At 39.4% G+C, this 20,827-nt stretch overlaps 1 protein-coding gene across 13 annotated transcripts in view; it reads left to right on the top strand.

Annotated features, from left to right (window-relative positions):
- Window positions 1-18,659, top strand: part of abi2b (abl-interactor 2b) — a 47,950-nt gene extending 29,291 nt beyond the window's left edge. For 4 of the 13 annotated variants that reach the window (XM_061924094.1, XM_061924097.1, XM_061924095.1 and 1 more), the window contains 6 exons: window positions 4,737-4,861; window positions 7,539-7,736; window positions 10,585-10,749; window positions 10,994-11,077; window positions 13,656-13,844; window positions 16,881-18,659. In XM_061924094.1, coding sequence (XP_061780078.1) covers window positions 4,737-4,861; window positions 7,539-7,736; window positions 10,585-10,749; window positions 10,994-11,077; window positions 13,656-13,844; window positions 16,881-17,056 — 937 coding nt within the window. In that variant the 3' untranslated portion in view covers window positions 17,057-18,659. The remainder of the gene's footprint in view (window positions 1-4,736; window positions 4,862-7,538; window positions 7,737-10,584; window positions 10,750-10,993; window positions 11,078-13,655; window positions 13,845-16,880) is intronic. The other 9 variants (XM_061924099.1, XM_061924103.1, XM_061924100.1 and 6 more) reach the window with 3 other exon arrangements.
- Window positions 18,660-20,827: the final 2,168 nt, after the last annotated feature.

The following is a 20,827-nucleotide window of genomic DNA, read 5'->3' on the forward strand; positions in this document are numbered from 1 at the left end:
ATCTACAAGTCATCACATTTTGTGCTGGTGAACTTTTATTAGATTGTACACAGAGCATCAAAAGGCAAAAAGTATGAAACAGGAGGAGAGAAAAAAGAAACTACTCTGCACTTTATTGAAAACTTCATTTAAAGTAAGCAGATAAATGTATATGACCATCATCTTAAAACAAATCCAAGTCTTGTCCTGTTCTGTAAAACATCCACACTGTCATGACTTCCTGATTACCGTATTTTTTGGAGTATAAGTCGCTCCGGAGTATAAGTCGCACCGGCCGAAAATGCATAATAAAGAAGGAAAAAAACATATATAAGTCGCACTGGAGTATTTGTTCTTTCCCTTTTGACATTAAATATCATGTACTGCATGCAATTGCATATATTTTAAAATTCAAAAATGATCAAAATCTAAATATCATATTATCAATTTATTCCAAAAATATTTTTTGTTAAAATAAAAATACTGTACTTAAATATCTGCTTGACTCATGATTTCAAAACAAATGATCAATCAAATTGTAGACGGTAAAATTGACACTAGATTTGACGGTTAATAAGAGGTTTTTTTACCGTAAAATCAACATTGGTATTGGTTTTTTTTCATACACAGTAAGACACTAAAAAACAAACAATAAAAAACATTAAAACAAGATTTTACTGTAAAAAAAACGGGAATCTCTGTTGCTTAAATTTTACCGCTAAAAACTGTGGTGTTTCTCCATTCCATTCCTTTTTTTGTATGCTGTAAAAAAAAAACACTGCTTTTACTGTAAAATTCTGGTGACTGAGCTGCCAGTTTTTAAAGTAAAATTTAAATATTTTTTTCCAGCTTATGTAAAAAAATATATTTTTAATGTATTATATATATACATATGTATATATACATATGTATGTATATATATATATATATATATATATATATATACATATACATATACACATATGTGTATATATACTGTATGTGTATATATATATGTATGTATGTATGTATGTATGTATGTATGTGTATATATATATATATATATATATTCATTACTCATTGTTAAAAGTGGCCTGAGGGCAACCATAACTGCGATGTGGCCCTCAATGAAAACCAGTTTGACACCCCTGCGCTAGAGAGTCAATTTGTGTTCGGGAACCCTAAAATCTTCAAAGTTTTCGTCGGACCGGACGCATTTGCAAAAAATGGTGAGTTTTCGTGCATTTTAAGAGTGGGAGGATATTAATAAAACAAAGCAAATTCGATAGGGACTTCACAGCTTTTGCTATTCGGGCCCTAATTTAAAAGGAGTATTTTTCGGAGTATAAGTTGCTCTGGAGTATAAGTCGCACCGGCCGAAAATGCATAATAAAGAAGGGCAAAAACATATATAAGTCGCACTGGAGTATAACTGGGGAAAAGTCTTTGATAAAAGCTAACAGCAAGAATAGACATTTGAAAGGCAATTTAAAATAAATCAAGAATAGTGAACAACAGGCTGAATAAGTGTACGTTATATGAGGCATAAATAAGCAACTGGTATGTTAACGTAACATATTATGGTAAGAGTCATTCAAATAACTATAACATATAGAACATGCTATACGTTTACCAAACAATCTGTCACTCCTAATCGCTAAATCCCATGAAATCTTATACGTCTAGTCTCTTACGTGAATGAGATCAATAATATTATTTGATATTTTACGCTAATGTGTTCATCATTTCACATATAAGTCGCACCCCCCGGCCAAACTATGAAAAAAACTGCGACTTATAGTCCGAAAAATACGGTACTAGGCAACAAAGATTGGTGTTTTGCACAAGCAAGACACCTTGCTGCCGTGGTTGGACACAGTAAGACAGTGACTTTTAATTTTTATGGGACAACAAATGGCTCCTGCTTAGCTGTGAAACCGGTCGATCCCCCACCCAAATCAAGGCCCTTAGCTGACTGCAGCCCAATAACCTAACATAAGATGACATCTACGAGCGTAGGGTTTCAAGATGGAGCTTCATTTGTGCAGTCATGTTGCAGAAAGCATCTGTCTTGCCTGAGGGCCCCAGTCTGTGTGATAGATTTTCTTTCTATCCTGTTTGTAATGCCAAACATGTTTTAGTACGTTAAACAATGTCCTCAGACTAGACTAAGCTGACGATGACAGAGATGTGACCTTGTTTATCGCACGTCGATATATACAAGGCTCTGGACAGATAACGGTGATGATGTCAAAAACCAGTTCCCTCCCAACACAATATCCTTGAGCTTTTTGGAACTGTTTGGATTGCGTATGTGTTTGATGGCCTTTTATCTAGTTTTATGACCTTGTTTAAGCCTCGCTAACATTCGATACTGGCGTCTCTCAGCAGGAAAATGCTGCACAATCTTTACATAGCAAGCCGAAATCTGGTGCACAACCTGAAGCTCTACTAAGACTTTGTCGTCCTGACAGTGTGAATGTGACAAATGCATACCTGCCAACTACTCCGGTTTTCCCGTAATTAGTACGGTTTTCATCAACCTATTCCGGGTTACGGTTGCAGTGATAAAAAATACGGTTTTTCATTAATTAAATTTTTTTTTTTTTTTTTAAGTTTTATTCACGAAATCGCGTAACAACAATGACAATCGACACTGCTTCCCTTAACTTCCTATCGAGCCATTCCGAATGCCATGCGCGAGGCTATTTATAGCACCGCTGCCAAGCACGAGGCACCTGTTGCCCATTGTTTCCAAACGAGCGAACGATCATGGAATCAGCCGGAGAAAAATCGCAAACGAGTCTTAAACCGAAAAGAAAACTGCAGTCATTCCGTGAAGAATATTCAAAAGCCTATCCGGGAATAATTATCCGTTCCAAAAAGGGTGAAAACTACGCGAATTGCACCTTGTACAGACAAGATTTTTCGATCGGACACGGAGGAATTAGCCATGTAAAAGACCACGTTGGGACAAAAAAACACAAGTCTAATGCCGTTGCTAAATTTGGATTTTAGCCACAAAAAGGTAATGACACCAATGTTATCTATTGGAATTGTTTAGTACTGTTATACTGTTAAAAGTGTTTATACTATTTATGCTTTCAAGTCCAAGTTGAAGAAATCTTGTTAAATGTTGACAGCATAACTACCAAAATACAGAAGTATGTCCTTAATATTTTTGCAGTGCTATTTCTGTTGAAAAGTTAAAATGATTACATTAGAGATGTGATGTGCCACTTTTCAAGTGTCTGATGGCTAAAATTAATTTTCATTAATTTTTCATATTTTGAATTCTTTTGAAAGGCTTACAAAAAAACTACATTTGAATTGTAATTCCATGCTATTGACAGGATTATTAATTTTAATGAAGTTAGCTTACCATGTTTACAGTATGATAACTGTGATAGAAATGTGAATTTTAGGCACAGAATATTTTATACAATTGAACAAGGCAGTAGATTATACAAGCTTGGACAGAAAGTTAATAATGACACCAATTTTTTTTTAAATGGAATTGTTTAGTACTGTTTTACCATTTGTTTACTTTAAAAAGTGTTTATACTGTTTATACTTTCAATGAACAAATTGAAGTCTTGTGAAAGGTTGACAGGATAACTGGCATTAACTGTCAAAATAATTTCAAACTATTGAAGTTAGCTTACAGAATAAACATGTCAATCAACCCATATGATTTTTGCTGTAATATTTTTGTTTTGAAAAGTCACTGTGACTGATAGAAAAGTGATGGTTTTAGCAACATTTTAACCTGTCTGAATGCTAATAATCATTTTGCGTCGGGGGGCGAACCTGAACCCCCCACCAGGACTTTGTCCTGGACCTAGGTAGGTTTTTCTGATTTCAAAAGTTGGCAGGTATGCAATCTTTACATAGCAAGTCGAAATCTGGTGCACAACCTGAAGCTCTACTAAGACTTTGTCGACCTGACAGTGTGAATGTGACAAATGGTTTTGAAAGCAATTGTCTTAAACTTGTGATCACCTGAAGCCCAGATGTCAACTCTGCATCATTTTTTTCCTGCTCCTGTTTTTTTTTTTTTCCACATTTTGATGCTCTACTTACAATCTGGTATAAAGAGTTTTGTTCAAGAGTGTAGGTCTACAACGCAGCTATTGTTCCTCTACCTCCTCCCCTTTCGTCTTCTATCTTGCACTTAAACTTGACCTGCCACTGAACAATCCTTATTTGGAGTTATCACTTAACTGTCTCCTATTAATTCCTAACACGGTGAATGCCCAGACTGGTACAGTCTTCACAGAAATAAGGGCCATGAAAGACACTAGTAATGTTGATCATAGTTGCCGTAATAACTGTCCCACTAGACAAAACTACTATCATCAAAGTTTGTCCATATGTTCCACCTAATACAGAACAGATTCCAAACCAGCCATCGCTTTTGAAGATTTTGAGAGCCAAAACGGATCAGGTAGCTTATATGCTGCTTAGCGTCCATCCTCTTCATCTCACTTCACCTCTGCTTCCTGCCCATCATGTATTGTCTGTGTATGGTCGCCTTGCCATGTGTCTTTGTCAGGGGGCTCGTTATCATTTCAGAACTAGAACAGCCGACACACAATGCTGAAAAGATGGCAGCACATTCAGTGTGTTTCTCTGAGATGTTTGGTGTGGGACCTAGTAATGTACCAAAAAGACAAACCGACACTGCTTCAATGAGTCAAGCAGAAGTTGGACTGTGGCGGGTGGGATGGTGAATGTTGCTCGCGTACGTGCTGACCTGTTTGCTAACCCACCATCAGCAGTGGCAGCAGCGGAGGCAGCCATCCTAGCAGCAGTCGCAGCAGCAGCCGGGAGAACAGTGGCAGCGGCAGCGTCGGAGTGCCGATAGCTGTGCCCACCCCAGCCCCGCCTACCGCCTTTCCAGGTATTACTGATGTTTGTTTCTAAACGTTATGCTTCTGCTCACTCTTGGTACTAAAAGGTAGAACAGCTGCGAATGATCCCGGGGTATTGTACAAACCCCGTTTCCATATGAGTTGGGAAATTGTGTTAGATGTAAATATAAACGGAATACAATGATTTGCAAATCATTTTCAAGCCATATTCAGTTGAATATGCTACAAAGACAACATACCGTATTTTCCGCACCATAAGGCGCCCTGGGTTAAAAGCCGCGCCTTCAATGAACGGCATATTTCAAAACTTTGTCCACCTATAAGCCGCCCCGTGTTGTAAGCCGCATCTAACTGCGCTAAAGGAATGTCAAAAAAACAGTCGAATAGGTCAGTCAAACTTTAATAATATATTAAAACCAGCGTGATGTGGGCGCGCACGGAGTCGTATATCAACATGGACGGAGCTGCGTGAAGAAAGCCACCCGGCCTCTTCGCGTAAACTTAAACTTACCTTAACCACTCGCTCATCTTTTCTTCATCCATCCCTTCGAGTTAGCTTTTATGATGACGCCGGCTGGAAAGGTCTCTTTTGGCAAGGTCTTCCTTTTGAATATCACCATGGGTGGAAGTTTCTGGCCATTAGCATGGCAAGCTAGAACCACAGTGAAGGATGACTTCTCATTCCCTGTGGTGCGAATATTCACCGTACGTGCTCCCGTTGTATCCACAGTGCGGTTCACAGGAATATCAGTTGCTGTGAAATAGTAATCCGTGTGCGGATGGAGAGATTGCGTCTTTTCATGAACCGGATCCTTGTCGCTTAGTAGGAGCCATTTTGTGGTCTTTACAGATGTAAACAGGAAATGAAACGTACGGTAATATCCGCGCGCTTTTTCTTCTTCTACGCGGGCGGGTGGTTGCTTACAGTAGAAGAAGAAGCGCTTCCTGTTCTATGGGGGCGGGTGCTTACCTTGGCGGTTGCTTGCGTAGAAGAAGAAGCGCTTCCTGTTCTACCGGGAAAAAAGATGGCGGCTGTTTACCGAAGTTGCGAGACCGAAACTTTATGAAAATGAATCTTAATATTTATCCATATATAAAGCGCACCGGGTTAAAAGCCGCACTGTCAGCTTTTGAGTAAATTTGTGGTTTTTAGGTGCGGCTAATAGTGCGGAAAATACGGTATTTGATGTTCAAACTGATAAACATTTTTTTGTTGTTGCAAATAATCATTAACTTTAGAATTTGATACCAGCAACACGTGGCAAAGAAGTTGCAAAGGTGGCAATAAATACTGATAAAGTTGAGGAATGCTCATCAAACACTTATTTGGAACATCCCACAGGTGTGCAGGCTAATTGGGAACAGGTGGGTGCCATGATTGGGTATAAAAGTAGATTCCATGAAATGCTCAGTCATTCACAAACAAGGATGGGGCGAGGGTCACCACTTTGTCAACAAATGCCTGAGCAAATTGTTGAACAGTTTAAGAAAAACCTTTCTCAACCAGCTATTGCAAGGAATTTAGGGATTTCACCATCTGCGGTCCGTAATATCATCAAAGGGTTCAGAGAATCTGGAGAAATCACTGCACGTAAGCAGCTAAGCCCGTGACCTTCCATCCCTCAGGCTGTACTGCATCAACAAGCGACATCAGTGTGTAAAGGATATCACCACATGGGTTCAGGAACACTTCAGAAACCCACTGTCAGTAACTACAGTTGGTCGCTACATCTGTAAGTGCAAGTTAAAACTCTCCTATGCAAGGCGAAAACCGTTTATCAACAACACCCAGAAACGCCGTCGGCTTCGCTGGGCCTGAGCTCATCTAAGATGGACTGATACAAAGTGGAAAAGTGTTCTGTGGTCTAACGAGTCCACATTTCAAATTGTTTTTGGAAACTGTGGACGTCGTGTCCTCCGGACCAAAGAGGAAAAAAAACTTCCGGATTGTTATAGGCGCAAAGTTGAAAAGCCAGCATCTGTGATGGTATGGGGGTGTATTAGTGCCCAAGACATGGGTAACTTACACATCTGTGAAGGCACCATTAATGCTGACAGGTACATACAGGTTTTGGAGCAACATATGTTTCCATCCAAGCAACGTTACCATGGACGCCCATGCTTATTTCAGCAAGACAATGCCAAGCCACGTGTTACATCAACGTGGCTTCATTGTAAAAGAGTGCGGGTACTAGACTGGCCTGCCTGTAGTCCAGACCTGTCTCCCATTGAAAATGTGAAGCCTAAAATAGCACAATGGAGACCCCCGGACTGTTGAACAACTTAAACTGTACATCAAGCAAGAATGGGAAAGAATTCCACCTGAGAAGCTTCAAAAATGTGTCTCCTCAGTTCCCAAATGTTTACTGAGTGTTGTTAAAAAGAAAGGCCATGTAACACAGTGGTGAACATGCCCTTTCCCAACTACTTTGGCACATGTTGCAGCCATGAAATTCTAAGTTAACTATTATTTGCAAAAAAAAAAAAGTTTATGAGTTTGAACATCAAATATGTTGTCTTTGTAGTGCATTCAATTGAATATGGGTTGAAAAGGATTTGCAAATCATTGTATTCCACTTATATTTACATCTAACACAATTTCCCAACTCATATAGAAACGGGGTTTGTAGAACTTTCCCCCTCTCCCTCACTTTTCTTTTCTCCTCTTCTTTCTTTCCCTCGCCTTTTTTCCCCACACTCCCTCAGCCCCTCCTGCCCCATCCAACACACCTAAGCAAACACCCGACGCCACCACCACGCCCCCTGTTTGTGACGGCCCCCATCAGGCCTCTAACCCACCCGTTGAGATCCCGCATGTACCCCCACCCCCACCCCCTCCCCAGCTCCCCAATTCTACAGCCCCCACTGGCACAGGAACCGCCCCTTGTGGCAACCCTGCACAATGTGAGTAAGTCTAGAAAAACCCAGCCCCTCATCTGCTCATCTCGGACTGGTTTTGTGCTCCATATGCAGACGTGTGAGCTCCACATTTGACCAGAATGTTCATGTTTTTATTTGTAGAAGCTGTGTGGAATATTGCATGCATGGATAATGGCGCCACTGTCGCCATAATCCTACTGCTTATTTTCATCCTTCAGTTATTGTCACCTGTTTTGTCATTAGGGGTGGGCGTTACTGCGAATTCTAGTATCAATGCGATACTAAGCAAACATTGCCAATACCAATTATTTTGTACTCAGCCGTTTACGTTTTGAGGTACAAACGCACACTCTAAAATGAATAAAAAACACAATTTTGGTTCGTAAATGCAAGGCTGGTTATAGTATGTGCATGCCATGTAAAAATGTGCTCAATATTGGCTGTACTTATCTGGACCGCTCGTATTATAACATCTACATGGACGTTGAAGGAGGTGGTAGTTTGTTACAGCACAACAGTGGCCACTGTCAGCTGTAACTACACCAAAACATCAACAAACTCGACTTTCTTCTCCGCACACACACACAGTCAGGACCAGGGCTCATGTTATGTTCACAGCCTCTCAGACAGTTGGAAATGACCAAATCCCGCGACCCCGAGAGGGACAAGCGGTAGAAAATAGATGGATAGATTTACACTGCACGTAACTGTCAGGTTGCTACAGTAAGCCGTAGGGATAACAATCTCACTTTGTTATCGCTTTTTCATTTTATCACTGCATTTTAGGTCCTTCATGTGTTGTGTGTAGAGTATGAGTGACATAAGTGTTGCATTAGCTATGCTTTTAGATGTAGTTTCCGACTTACACTAGAACTACTTTCATCAGTCTTAGTGCGAAACTCATTTGTAGCTCCAAGAACACCTGTATACCGTATTTTTCGGACTATAAGTCGCAGTTTTTTTCTTAGTTTGGCCGGGGGTGCGACTTATACTCGGGAGCGACTTATGTGTGAAATTATTAACACATTAGCGTAAAATATCAAATAATATTATTTAGCTCATTCACGTATGAGACTAGACGTATAAGATTTCATGGGATTTAGCGATTAGGTGTGACAGATTGTTTGGTAAACGTATAGCATGTTCTATATGTTATAGTTATTTGAATGACTCTTACCATAATATGTTACGTTAACATACCAGTTGGTTATTTATGCCTCATATAACGTACACTTATTCAGCCTGTTGTTCACTATTCTTTATTTATTTTAAATTGCCTTTGAAATGTCTATTCTTGGTGTTGGATTTTATCAAATAAATATCCCCAAAAAATGCGACTTATACTCCAGTGCGACTTATATATGTTTTGTTTCCTTCTTTATTATGTATTTTCGGCCGGTGCGACTTATACTCCGAAAAATACGGTAATCAGAATAAATCACAAATATTTTAGGCGTACAAATGTTTTATTTACATGCATATTTGTGAGTAATTTATCAATATATACAATAAATACAACAATATAAAAACTAATTCCATCCATCCATCCATCTTCTTCCGCTTATCCGAGGTCGGATCGCGGGGGCAGCAGCCTAAGCAGGGAAGCCCAGACTTTCCTCTCCCCAGCCACTTGGTCCAGCTCTTCCCGGGGGATCCCGAGGCGTTCCCAGGCCAGCCGGGAGAGATAGTCTTCCCAACGTGTCCTGGGTCTTCCCCGTGGCCTCCTACCGGTCGGACGTGCCCGAAACACCTTTCTAGGGAGGCGTTCGGGTGGCATCCTGACCAGATTCCATAACCACCTCATCTGGCTCCTCTCCATGTGGAGGAGCAGCGTCTTTACTTTGAGTTCTTCCCGGATGACAGAGCTTCTCACCCTATCTCTAATGGTAGAGCCCCGCCACCCGGCGGAGGAAACTCATTTGGGCCGCTTGTACCCGTGATCTTGTCCTTTCGGTCATGACCCAAAGCTCATGACCATAGGTGAGGATGGGATCGTAGATCGACCGGTAAATCGAGAGCTTTGCCTTCTGGCTCAGCTCCTTCTTCACCACAACGGATCGATACAGCGTCCGCATTACTGAAGACGCCGCACCGATCTCACCATCCACTCTTCCCTCACTCGTGAACAAGACTCCGAGGTACTTGAACTCCTCCACTTGGGGCAATATCTCCTCCCCACCCCGGAGATGGCACTCCACCCTTTTCCGGGCGAGAACCATGGACTCGGACTTGGAGGTGCTGATTCTCATCCCAGTCGCTTCACACTCGGCTGCGAACCAATCCAGTGAGAGCTGAAGATCCTGGCCAGATGAAGCCATCAGGACCACATCATCTGCAAAAAGCAGAGACCTAATCCTGCATCCACCAAACCAGATCCCCTGAGCACCCTGACTGCACCTAGAAATTCTGTCCATAAAAGTTCTGAACAGAATGGGTGACAAAGGGCAGCCTTGGTGGAGTCCAACCCTCACTGGAAACTGGTCCGACTTACTGCCGGCAATGCGGACCAAGTTCTGACACTGATCATACAGGGAGCGGACCGCCACAATCTAATTATTGTTACTTATTTTCTGACTTTGTGTGACAATATGAACAAAAAAAAACATTTGGAAAAATAAACATGGACGTCAACTTCAAATTATTGATCTCATGATGGCATCAATCCAATATTGATTCCAGTCTGCCCACCCCTACTTGCCATGGTGGTTTATTGCGCATGAGCATTACAATTCAGCCATTTTGCGCTTGTGTTCACCTCCATTGCTGTTCTTTTCTTGTTTGTTTATATTTGCAAAGTCCAGATGAGCTCAAAGTCCTTGCAAGAAAGTGCTCTAAGTTTGCTCTGCTGCCTCCTGGTGGCTTCTCCTTGCAGGTGCGCCTCAGTTTTACAGCATGAACCGCACGGTGCAGCCGCCTCAGAACGCCCACGTGGGGGGATCACTGCCTTACCGTCGGCCCTCATCTGTCACTGGCCAGCCCAACATGGCACCCAACCAGAACCAGCTCAATGGGGGGCCACACTTTGCCCAGAACCAAGGTATGACATATATTCTTCATGTAATATTTACTATATTATCAATTTGGAGTTGATATTTTTGGTTCTAATGGGTTCCAGCCTCTGTCAAAAAAGTCAATCTCTTTTATTTGTGCTCATCCACTCGCCATCATGAACAGCATGTTTTTAGAAAATGAAACCGTTGGTTCTAGTGAGAATACAACTTTTGTGCTTTAGCACGCTCACCCCCTCCATCTCTGTATCAACATTGTTTTGGCACTTGCAGGCCCACTTGCGCCCCCTCCCCCTTCCATGCAGATCACCCCCCAGCTCCCCCTGATGGGCTTTGTGGCCCGGGTTCAGGAGACCAGTAAGTGGTTTTAGCTCCTTCTGCATGGCTGCCATGTTTACATGTCGTCCTCCTCGCATCAAGTTAGGATGTCTTCTACAATCCAAAGCCAAGTTCTCCTAAACAACTAACATTTCAGTCAGACTTATTTTGTCATTTCTTTTAACATTATTTGTCCCAGAACACAAAAGAGGATTAAAGGTTGTTGTTGTTGCAGCAGTGAAGACCAAAGCATGCTCGTGTCATTAGTCAAATGTTATATTTTCATTCCCTGCATGGTCTTCTAGGTCAGTGATTCTCAAACTGCTCCATCTAGTATAAGGACACTGCTTTATTGTCCTATTTTCAAACACTGTTACTGTTCAAACTGTGTTGTGTAATGCTACAGTGGGCATAAGCATTCAATACACATGTTAAATAATACCTCTGCCTTGTTTTTAGTGATTACTTAGGGCTACTATTAGGGGTGTGACGGTACACAAACATGTCGGTTCGGTACGTACCTCGGTTTAGAGGTCACGGTTCGGTTCATTTCCGGTACAGTAAGAAAACAACAAAATATAAATTTTTTGGTTATTTATTTACCAAATTTGTAAACAATGGCTTTATCCTTTTAACATTGGGAACACTATAATAATTCTGCCCACGTTAATCAACATTAAACTGCCTTAAGTTGTTGCTCAGATTAAATAAAATGACTAAACTTTTCTTCTACATATAAAAATTGCAACATTAAACAGTTTCAAGTCAACTCATCATGCTTAATTTATTACAGCATTTGGGAAGCCTGTAGTTTATTTATTATGTAAAACATACTTGCCAACCCTCCCGAATTTTCCGGGAGACTCCCGAAATTCAGCGCCTCTCCCGAAAGCCTCCCGGGACAAATATTCTCCCGAAAATCTCCCGATTTTCAGCCGGAGCTGGAAGCCACGCCCCCTCCAGCTTAATGCGGACCTGAGTGAGGACAGCCTTTTTTCATGACGGGAGGACATCAGGGTGACAAGAACTAAATCATCCAGACTAGAGATAAATTGTATTATTATGTTTATCTTACCTAAAAATAAATATATTTATTAATTTAAAAAAAATAAAAAATGTTACTATATTTTGCTAAAAACATCAAAATTAATTGTATTTTTCTTTGTATTTTTTCCTGAGTCCTTATTACATCCAGCCATAGAATTATACATTAAAATAAACATATTTGAAATAATTGATTTTAAATTATCATAATAATTCATTTGAAATGACCATATTTAATTATTAAAATAATTGCTTGTTTATCAACAACTTTAGCATTTTATTCATTACATTTTGAAACTCTCAGAAGCCAAGTTATGTTATATTCCTTAAGATTTATTTATGCGAGTTTGAAGTATCAATTATCCAAACACAGTTTTGTTTGCATATTTTCAGGATATATATATATATATATATATATATATATATATATATATATATATATATGTGTATGAAATACTTGACTTGGTGAATTCTAGCTGTCAATATACTCCTCCCCTCTTAACCACACCCCGCCCCATCTCCGACCACGCCCGCAACCCCCACCTCCCGAAATCGGAGGTCTCAAGGTTGGCAAGTATGATGTAAATGTTATATTTTTATCAACATGTGATAGCAGGGACCCTGCCATTCAAAACTAGGCTGCTGCATTACTAATGATTAATGTAACTATAGCTGAAAAAATGGTACAACAGCAATAGGAGAGACTATTCATCCCTGAACACCATGGAGTTTATGTAGGCTTAACGATGCACTTACATTATTATATCAACTATCAGAGACAGAAACTCTTCATTTAACACAATGTCCTTGTTTGCTGCTTCAACACAGCTCAATCAACACAGAAAAAGGTAAAGTGAAATAACAGACAGACAGGGCTTTGCTGTCCGTAACACACATACACACACACACACAAAATTAGCTAACTTTACGCTAAAAGCGAATTAGCCTTCACCTCAAGCCAGGACTGTGAGCGAGCTGAGCTGCCTTTTATATTTCTAGAAGGTCAACGGGCTCATAGTGATGTTACTAGTAGTTGACTGGGAGGTGTTTATTATCATTTGGGGAGAGTCCGCTGCCTGATGCTTACCTGCTAAACGCTAAACACTGACTACATGCGCTCTGAATACGCACTGCTGATTGGCTGTTACCGCTCTGTGTGTAACCAATCAGATGGTTGTGTGGGTGTGACAATGCTGGGTGCTGTGTAGAGAGGACTGACAGAGACAGGCAGAAGGAAGCGGAGGCAGCTACTTAATATGTCCGTGTGGAAACTCGTTCGGTACACCTCTGAACCGAACCAAAACGGTTGAATACAAATACACGTACCGTTACACCCCTAGCTACTATGCTACTGTGTTTTATTGTTGATGATTGTAGTGGTACTTGGAAAGCCAAGTTTTTAATGAGATGGTACTTGATGAAAAAAGTTTGAGAAAACCACTGTTCTAGCCTAACCAGCATGGACTTGTCCTCTTCAGCATGGGAATGCCTAAACCCTTCATCTGGGTTCTAAATTCTACTTGCAGCAGTTTTGTATCGATTGTTTATTGTTTTTGCTCCCGCCTCGAACTAGTCTCGGACGTGCCGCCCCCGCCTCCCCTCGCGGACGAGCCGGTGTTTGAGGAGCCTACACCTCCCCCCCCTCCACCGGAGGACTACGAGGATGATGAAGACGAGGAGGAGGAGTCAGCGGTGGTGGAGTACAGTGACCCATACGCAGAAGAGGACCCACCCTGGGCGCCGCACACCTACCAAGAGAAAGGTCTGCTTTTACCATTTCATTAAGATGTATTAATAATAATATTACACTAATTATTTTTGTTGCCAAAAACAAAAAGTACAGAAAAACAAACTACCGTATTTTTCGGAGTATTAGTTGCTCCGGAGTATAAGTCGCACCGGCCGAAAATGCATAATAAAGAAGGAAAAAAAAACATACATAAGTCGCACTGGAGTATAAGTCGCATTTTTTGGGGAAATGTATTTGATAAAAGTAGATTTCATGAAATGCTCAGTCATTCACAAACAAGGACGGGAAGAGGGTCACCACTTTGTCAACAAATGCGTGAGCAAATTGCCAAACAGTTTGAGAACAACATTTCTCAACCAGCTATTGCAAGGAATTTAGGGATTTCACCATCTACGGTCCGTAATATCATCAAAAGGTTCAGAGAATCTGGAGAAATCAGTGCACGTAAGCGATGATATTACGGACCTTCGATCCCTCAGGCGGCACTGCATCAAAAAGCGACATCAGTGCGTAAAGGATATCACCACATGGCCTCAGGAACACTTCAGAAAACCACTGTCAGTAACTACGGTTGGTCGCTACATCTGTAAGTGCAAGTTAAAACTCTGCTACGCAAAGTGAAAGCCATGTATCAACAACACCCAGAAACGCCGCCAGCTTCGCTGGGCCCGAGCTCATGGACGTCGTGTCCTCCAGAACAAAGAGAAAAAGAACCATCCTACTGGCTCCCTGGAGCTTTTTCAAAAATGTATGAAAATAGAAAAAGATGGGGGGAAAAATATAATTTTGTTTTAATAGGGTTTCTATAGGAGGACAACATGACAAAATCCTCCCTAATTGTTAGAAATCCAACTGTTTATAATGAACATGATTCTCTGATGAGAGTATTTGGCGAGCGCCGTTTTGTCCTCATTTTGGCGGTTCTTGAACTCACCGTAGTTTGTTTGCATGTATAACTTTCTTCAACACGCCAGAAAAATCTTCTTTGTCTCATTTTGTCCACCAAACGTTTTATACTGTGCGTGAATGCACAACGGTGAGCTTTGTTGATGTTATTGACTTGTGTGGAGTATTTATCAAGCATATTTGGTCACTGTATGACTGCAAGCAAATCGATGCTAACATGCTATTTAGGCTAGCTGTATGTACATATTGCATCATTATGCCTCGTTTGTAGCTATATTTGAGCTCATTTAATTTCCTATGTCCTCTGTGTATTTAATCTGCATTTCTCATGACGTATTATCTGTATGTACCGTATTTTCCGTAGTATAAGTCGCTCCGTAGTATAAGTCGCACCGGCCGAAAATGCATAATAAAGAAGGAAAAACACATATATAAGTCGCACTGGAGTATAAGTCGCATTTTTTGGGGAAATGTATTTGATAAAAGCCAACAGCAAGAATAGACATTTGAAAGGCAATTTAAAATAAATGAAGAATAGTGAACAACAGGCTGAATAAGTGTACGTTATATGAGGCATAAATAACCAACTGGTATGTTAACGTAACATATTATGGTAAGAGTCATTCAAATAACTATAACATATAGAACATGCTATACGTTTACCAAACAATCTGTCACTCCTAATCGCTAAATCCCATGAAATCTTATACGTCTAGTCTCTTACGTGAATGAGATCAATAATATTATTTGATATTTTACGCTAATGTGTTAATCATTTCACACATAAGTCGCTCCTGAGTATAAGTCGCACCCCTGGCCAAATTATGAAAAAAACTGCGACTTATAGTCTGAAAAATACGGTATATATATATATATATATATATATATATATATATATAGGTAAAAGCCAGTAAATTAGAATATTTTGAAAAACTTGATTTATTTCAGTAATTGCATTCAAAAGGTGTAACTTGTACATTATATTTATTCATTGCACACAGACTGATGCATTCAAATGTTTATTTCATTTAATTTTGATGATTTGAAGTGGCAACAAATGAAAATCCAAAATTCCGTGTGTCACAAAATTAGAATATTACTTAAGGCTAATACAAAAAAGGGATTTTTAGAAATGTTGGCCAACTGAAAAGTATGAAAATGAAAAATATGAGCATGTACAATACTCAATACTTGGTTGGAGCTCCTTTTGCCTCAATTACTGCGTTAATGCGGCGTGGCATGGAGTCGATGAGTTTCTGGCACTGCTCAGGTGTTATGAGAGCCCAGGTTGCTCTGATAGTGGCCTTCAACTCTTCTGCGTTTTTGGGTCTGGCATTCTGCATCTTCCTTTTCACAATACCCCACAGATTTTCTATGGGGCTAAGGTCAGGGGAGTTGGCGGGCCAATTTAGAACAGAAATACCATGGTCCGTAAACCAGGCACGGGTAGATTTTGCGCTGTGTGCAGGCGCCAAGTTCTGTTGGAACTTGAAATCTCCACCTCCATAGAGCAGGTCAGCAGCAGGAAGCATGAAGTGCTCTAAAACTTGCTGGTAGACGGCTGCGTTGACCCTGGATCTCAGGAAACAGAGTGGACCGACACCAGCAGATGACATGGCACCCCAAACCATCACTGATGGTGGAAACTTTACACTAGACTTCAGGCAACGTGGATCCTGTGCCTCTCCTGTCTTCCTCCAGACTCTGGGACCTCGATTTCCAAAGGAAATGCAAAATTTGCATGGTTGGGTGATGGTTTGGGGTGCCATGTCATCTGCTGGTGTCGGTCCACTCTGTTTCCTGAGATCCAGGGTCAACGCAGCCGTCTACCAGCAAGTTTTAGAGCACTTCATGCTTCCTGCTAACCTGATATAGAATGTTTTGTATTTATTGTGATATTTTTAATCTTTTACCTTTTTGTTTTTGCACAATTTTTATGGTTTTTAACTGTTTTATGTATAGAATGTTCTGTGCTTATTGTCATTTTGATTATTGTGTTCAATATTTGGCCTTTCAGTGGTGATGTGTGCAGCACTTTGGGAGTTGTAGTCATTGTGTGTGTGTGTGTGTGTGCGTGCGTGCGTGTGTGCGTGCGTGCGTGCGAGAAATAAAAATACATCCTGACTTGTAAACGTCCCGCAGTGGTGGCCATCTACGACTACTGTCGCGACAAAGAAGACGAGCTGTCCTTCCAGGAGGGCGCCATCATCTATGTGATCAAGAAGAACGACGACGGCTGGTACGAGGGCGTGATGAACGGAACCACGGGCCTCTTCCCCGGCAACTACGTGGAGTCCATCATGCACTACGCTGACTGAGCACCTCCTCTGGGGGGGCCGGGCGGAAAGGAGGGGAGCCGAGGGTTAAAGGTCAGAGACTTTGAACAGACAGAGCATGATCACCTCTGGGATGGAACGTGGAAAGGAAAGTTGTCCACCTAAACAACCACTACTTTCTTTCTGCCCACTCATTCATTTGTCTTGCTTTCAAATTGCCCTTTTACTTCTCAGCATCATATTTATTTGGAAGATGTCCACGTTGTGACCCACTGCTACATGACAAAGCTCTTTTATTTCCCTATTTAATTACATCGTTGCTAAGTCGCTCTTCTGGAAGGTCACATGACCCCGAAAGGAGTCGAATTGCACAATAATGGCTTGTGATATTTGTCAGGAATAACACAAGTCTGGATGGAAATCATTCACAAGTGGAATACAGTGGTGCCGAGGTTTGGCTGGAGTCTGCTTCAAAAAGTCCAGCACAATTTAAATCATACACAAACTCATGACAACTGATTTAAATCCATGAATCTGTTCCAGATACAAGAGTGGGGGTGTTTCTTTCTTCAATTCAATACGGTTGCTCACCTTTTTTATCAAAGTGCTGTCACTCGCAACTTTCCTTGGTTTCTGTTGCAGTGGTGCTGGACTACCAAGTACAGCAATGTGACCATGCTTTGTTTGGAAATCTGTTTGATAACCCAGACAAAAAGCTCATTTGGCAAACAGCACACAAACCGAGGTACCGCCGTATTAGCAACTAACATTAGCGCCGCAAAGGTTTGCTGGACGCAATAACGCCACTTGTGTTGTAGTCCGCTGCAGCGGGAAGGCAGTGTTCAATGCACTTAGCAGGCTTTTTCTTTGGATGTGGCCCTCCTGAAGCGAGTTAGCAGAGTGGCATGTGTCCACGTGAAGGAGGAAAAACAATAATTGACGTCTTAATATTTTTAGATATGACTTTTTATTTTTAATATTCAGCAAGTGATGCATTTCTGTGGTTTCCCCAGACACGTGTGCCATATTGAGGGGTGTGCTTGCTTCTTGTTTGACTCCACTTTTTTCCCCCAAGTTGTTTTGAACCAAAAAGCACACACATTTGTAGTGAAATGTCGAAGAATTGATATACGAGATGTGTTCTGTCCTGCAGACCACATTTATTGGTTATGAAGAGAGCCGTGGTGTTGAAATGGTTTGAACGCCTCAATACCTCTAATCTCAGCAGTTTTAGGGGTGTATCATCTCAAATACGCTTGGCTGTGTTCGGTATTAGCGAGGCCTCAGTGCTTAAGCCAGAAACTTTATTTTCTACAAGAAAAAAAAAGAAGAAAATAAATATGCCAGTGGGTGTGTATTTGAGTCTTGCATGCCATTGTTATCTGTGCTGTCCCAAATAACGGAAAGAGAAAGAGTTCTGACCCGCCTCATCCGAGGGGACGCTTCCAGTCCTGCTTGGAGCTCACATCCAAGGAGCTGCGCACCAGCCTGAAGAGGGAAGAGGGAAGAGGGTCTTGGCTTCTTCCTCTCATGTCAGCGGGGAAGCTGTCATAATGCCATTGTGTTGCACATTTGAAGTGGAATTGCAGAAGTATCATGTTTGTAAAAATCCAGAGAAGAAAGATAATAAAGATATAAGATTGAATTTCTCGTCAGTGTTTATTGTTGCAAGTGTGACTAACACACATCTGCTGTTGTGGAACATTCCACCCATTTAGCCCAAAATTAACATCTTCTCTAAGTCTAACAATACACACATTAAAGTGTACGGTTTCTTTTCCCCCATCTTGATATTAGCATTGTGTTTTCACATGACAATGTTGTATTGGAGACGCTTTCGGGTGTGTTCAAAATTAAATACTGGAAAAAAAAAATGAATGAAAACATTTAAAACTGCGTGTGAATGCTGAAGATGAATTGAAATCCTGGAATTTTTTTTACAATTGTTGAAGTCAAGCACACAATTCCTGACCAGGCTGAATATTTTGAAGTTGGAATCAGATGAAAAATGTGGGAATTGTGGAACTTTGAAGATTGTCCCATTGATTTCTATAGGAATTTCCCCCCAAAATGTTTTGTCTTGAAAATCAACTTGTACCTTGAAGAAAAACGTTTTCCTTGAAAATCAACTTTTAGCCTAAAAAAAATGTTTTGAAAATCAACTTTTACCTTGACAATCATTTTTTGTCATTAACATCAACTTTTACCTTGAAAATCATTTTTTTCTTTGAAAACAATTTGTTGTCTGAAAATCAACTTTTACCTTGAAAATCATTTTTTTCTTTGAAAATTTTTTTTTGTCTGAAAATCAACTTTTACCTTGAAAATCATTTTTTGTCATTAAAATCAACTTTTACCTTGAAAATCATTTTTTTCTTTGAAAACAATTTTTTGTCTGAAAATCAACTTTTACCTTGAAAATCATTTTTTTCTTTGAAAAAATGTTTTTGTCTGAAAATCAACTTTTACCTTGAAAATCACTTTTTTTTCATGAAAATCAACTTTTTTCTTTAAAATAATTTTTTGTCTTGAAAACCAACTTTTACCTTGAAAATCATTTTTTGTCATTAACATCAACTTTTACCTTGAAAATCATTTTTTGTCATTAACATCAACTTTTACCTTGAAAATCATTTTTTTCTTTGAAATATTTTTTTTGTCTGAAAATCAACTTTTACCTTGAAAATCACTTTTTTTTTCATGAAAATCAACTTTTTTCTTTAAAATAATTTTTTGTCTTGAAAACCAACTTTTACCTTGAAAATCATTTTTTTGTCATTAACATCAACTTTTACCTTGAAAATCATTTTTTTCTTTGAAAACAATTTGTCTGAAAATCAACTTTTACCTTGAAAATCATTTTTTTCTTTGAAAAATTTTTTTTGTCTGAAAATCAACTTTTACCTTGAAAATCACTTTTTTTTTCATGAAAATCAACTTTTTTCTTTAAAATAATTTTTTGTCTGAAAACCAACTTTTACCTTGAAAATCATTTTTTGTCATGAAAATCAACTTTTACCTTGAAAATCAACTTTTACCTTGAAAATCATTTTTTGTCATTAACATCAACTTTTACCTTGAAAATCAACTTTTACCTTGAAAATCATTTTTTGTCATTAACATCAACTTTTACCTTGAAAATCATTTTTTTCTTTGAAAACAATTTGTTGTCTGAAAATCAACTTTTACCTTGAAAATCATTTTTTTCTTTGAAAAATTTTTTTTGTCTGAAATCAACTTTTACCTTGAAAATCAACTTTTACCTTGAAAATCAACTTTTACCTTGAAAATCAACTTTTACCTTGAAAATCAACTTTTTTCTTTAAAATAATTTTTTGTCTTGAAAACCAACTTTTACCTTGAAAATAATTTTTTGTCATGAAAATCAACTTTTACCTTGAAAATCACTTTTTGACATGAAAATCAACTTTTTTCTTGAAAATAATTTTTTGTCTTAAAAATCAACTTTTACCTTGAAAATAATTTTTTGTCATGAAAATCAACTTTTTCCTTGAAAATCAACTTTTACCTTGAAAATCACATTTTGACATGAAAATCAACTTTTTTCTTGAGAATAATTTTTTGTCTTAAAAATCAACTTTTACCTTGAAAATCATTTTTTTTCTTTGAAAACAATTTTTTGTCTGAAAATCAACTTTTACCTTGAAAATCATTTTTTTCTTTGAAAAATTTTTTTTGTCTGAAAATCAACTTTTACCTTGAAAATCAACTTTTACCTTGAAAATCACTTTTTTTCATGAAAATCAACTTTTTTCTTTAAAATAATTTTTTGTCTTGAAAACCAACTTTTAC

This window comes from Nerophis lumbriciformis, linkage group LG28 (genome assembly GCF_033978685.3).
Source record: "Nerophis lumbriciformis linkage group LG28, RoL_Nlum_v2.1, whole genome shotgun sequence".
Classification (NCBI taxonomy): Eukaryota; Metazoa; Chordata; class Actinopteri; order Syngnathiformes; family Syngnathidae; genus Nerophis; species Nerophis lumbriciformis.